The sequence below is a fragment of the Aethalodelphis obliquidens genome, unplaced genomic scaffold, assembly GCF_003676395.1.
Source record: "Aethalodelphis obliquidens isolate GAN/ISIS:26980383/991018 unplaced genomic scaffold, ASM367639v1 scaffold69, whole genome shotgun sequence".
Classification (NCBI taxonomy): Eukaryota; Metazoa; Chordata; class Mammalia; order Artiodactyla; family Delphinidae; genus Aethalodelphis; species Aethalodelphis obliquidens.
The window spans coordinates 1,517,641-1,519,262 of record NW_020838013.1 but is presented as its reverse complement, the minus strand read 5'-3'; the positions used below and the strand labels follow the sequence as shown (position 1 = coordinate 1,519,262).

Below are 1,622 nucleotides of genomic sequence, written 5' to 3'. Positions count from 1 at the left end.
TGCCTTCTCAGCGGTTGAAACCTAGATATGGTGGCTACCGAGCTTCTGCCATGCAGGTGATGCTGATGCCCTGGGGGGTGGTGGCACGATGACTAGGATGACCCAGAAGGTCCCTAATGAGCAAAGTGGCCCCACTGACCTGGACGACTTTTCTGTTTAGATGAGAAGGAAATAAACATCTAAATGTTTAAAGCCGCTGCATTTTGGAGTACCTTCATTGGGCTACAAAGCCTGCCTCCTCGTCTAGGCCCTGAAGGAAGGCATAGACAAATCCCAGGCTCCTGGTGGAGGGAACTGCAGAGTTTCTGGAGCCTTCACACTCTTGTGCCCCCTTTCTGCTGTGGGGTCCAAAGCACCTGCAGACTCAGGCTCCTGGTTCCAGAAGTGAGCCAGGCCTGACACCCTGTTGGCAGGTGGAGATTTTAATGAGGGTAGGAGAGTGGGGCCATCTGGTGGGGCCCTGGCTATAGGCTGGCCCTCTTCTTCTCTGGCTGGGCTCTCTGGACCCCTCCTCAGTAGTGGACGCAGTAGAGCTGGACGCTGCCACGGATTCGCAGCTCCCGCAGCCGCTCCAGGGCCTGCTGGCCCAGGCTGGTGGCCCCCACGCCCTGCCCACTGAGCGCCAGCTTCAGCTCTCCCTCTTGGCATAGGAGCAGAACCTGGGAAAGGAGGGCATGGGGCTCTGCAGGCTTCCAGACCCTCCCTTGCCTGCCTGATGCCCCACCTGGCAAGGACACAAAGACTGCACCCATGGGGCACCCAGTGGTGGAAAAGACCAGGACTAGGGGCCCAGCTCATCATCAGCCCTTCCACAAGGATCTGCCCAGCCCTTGGCCTCAGTTTCACCATCTGTAAAAGGGGTCGTTGCTCTCCCTGGACGAGTGGTCTCAACCTCAGCGGCACACTGGAGCCATTAGGGGGGCTTTTTGATAATGCTGAGGCCAGGGCCCCCCCTGATTAATTAAAGAGGGGTTTTTGGGCATGGGATCCCCAGCCCAGATCTCCTCTCCCCCAGTGGGCACTGGCTTCCCTGCCCCGCCCCCGACACACCCCCAGTCTCCCGGATGGGAATGTGGCTCTGCACTCCACCCCAGAGGGACCAGGCATATTGGCTCCGACCCACCTCGAAGAATCGCTGCGGGTAGAAGAGGAAGGGGGCCAAGATCAGTTTCTTCCGGCCCCAGCGGGAGACCCAGGCCAGAGTTCTGTCGGTGAAGGAAGCCCTGAGCGTCACAGGAACGTGGGCGGCGTCGTCCAGCAGACTGAGCGTGAAACTGCGGAAAGGGGCCGGAGAAGGGGCTGAAGGCTTGCTAAGTGCCAGGGGCGGTGCTAAGCCTTGATGTCTGTGGCCCAGGGCTGACTTAACCTGTAGAAATGTTCTGGCTGGTCCACGGTATTCTTCAACTTTAAAGTAATACCATTTTCAAAAATTGAGAAAGTTTATATAAAAGATAGCTTTCAGCTTCTCTTTTAAATAATTAGAAGATCTGGCATCAGAAGATCTATGGAAATATTCTTTCCACTTCACCACATTCCCAACCTGGTGCCTCACTATGTGACCTGCCTGGCCTCTGAGGACACGTGAATCATGGTCCTTGAGAGAGACAGCAGTAAAATCATTC

General features: G+C 56.4%; 1 protein-coding gene across 2 annotated transcripts in view; it reads right to left on the bottom strand.

The window, feature by feature from the left end:
• Nucleotides 1-278: 278 nt before the first annotated feature.
• The window catches only part of LGALS12 (galectin 12), a 7,517-nt gene continuing 6,173 nt past the window's right edge, over nucleotides 279-1,622 (bottom strand). For both annotated transcript variants that reach the window (XM_027090406.1, XM_027090407.1), the window contains 2 exons: nucleotides 1,124-1,274; nucleotides 279-659 (listed from right to left, as the gene is read on the bottom strand). In XM_027090406.1, coding sequence (XP_026946207.1) covers nucleotides 513-659; nucleotides 1,124-1,274 — 298 coding nt within the window. In that variant the 3' untranslated portion in view covers nucleotides 279-512. The remainder of the gene's footprint in view (nucleotides 660-1,123; nucleotides 1,275-1,622) is intronic.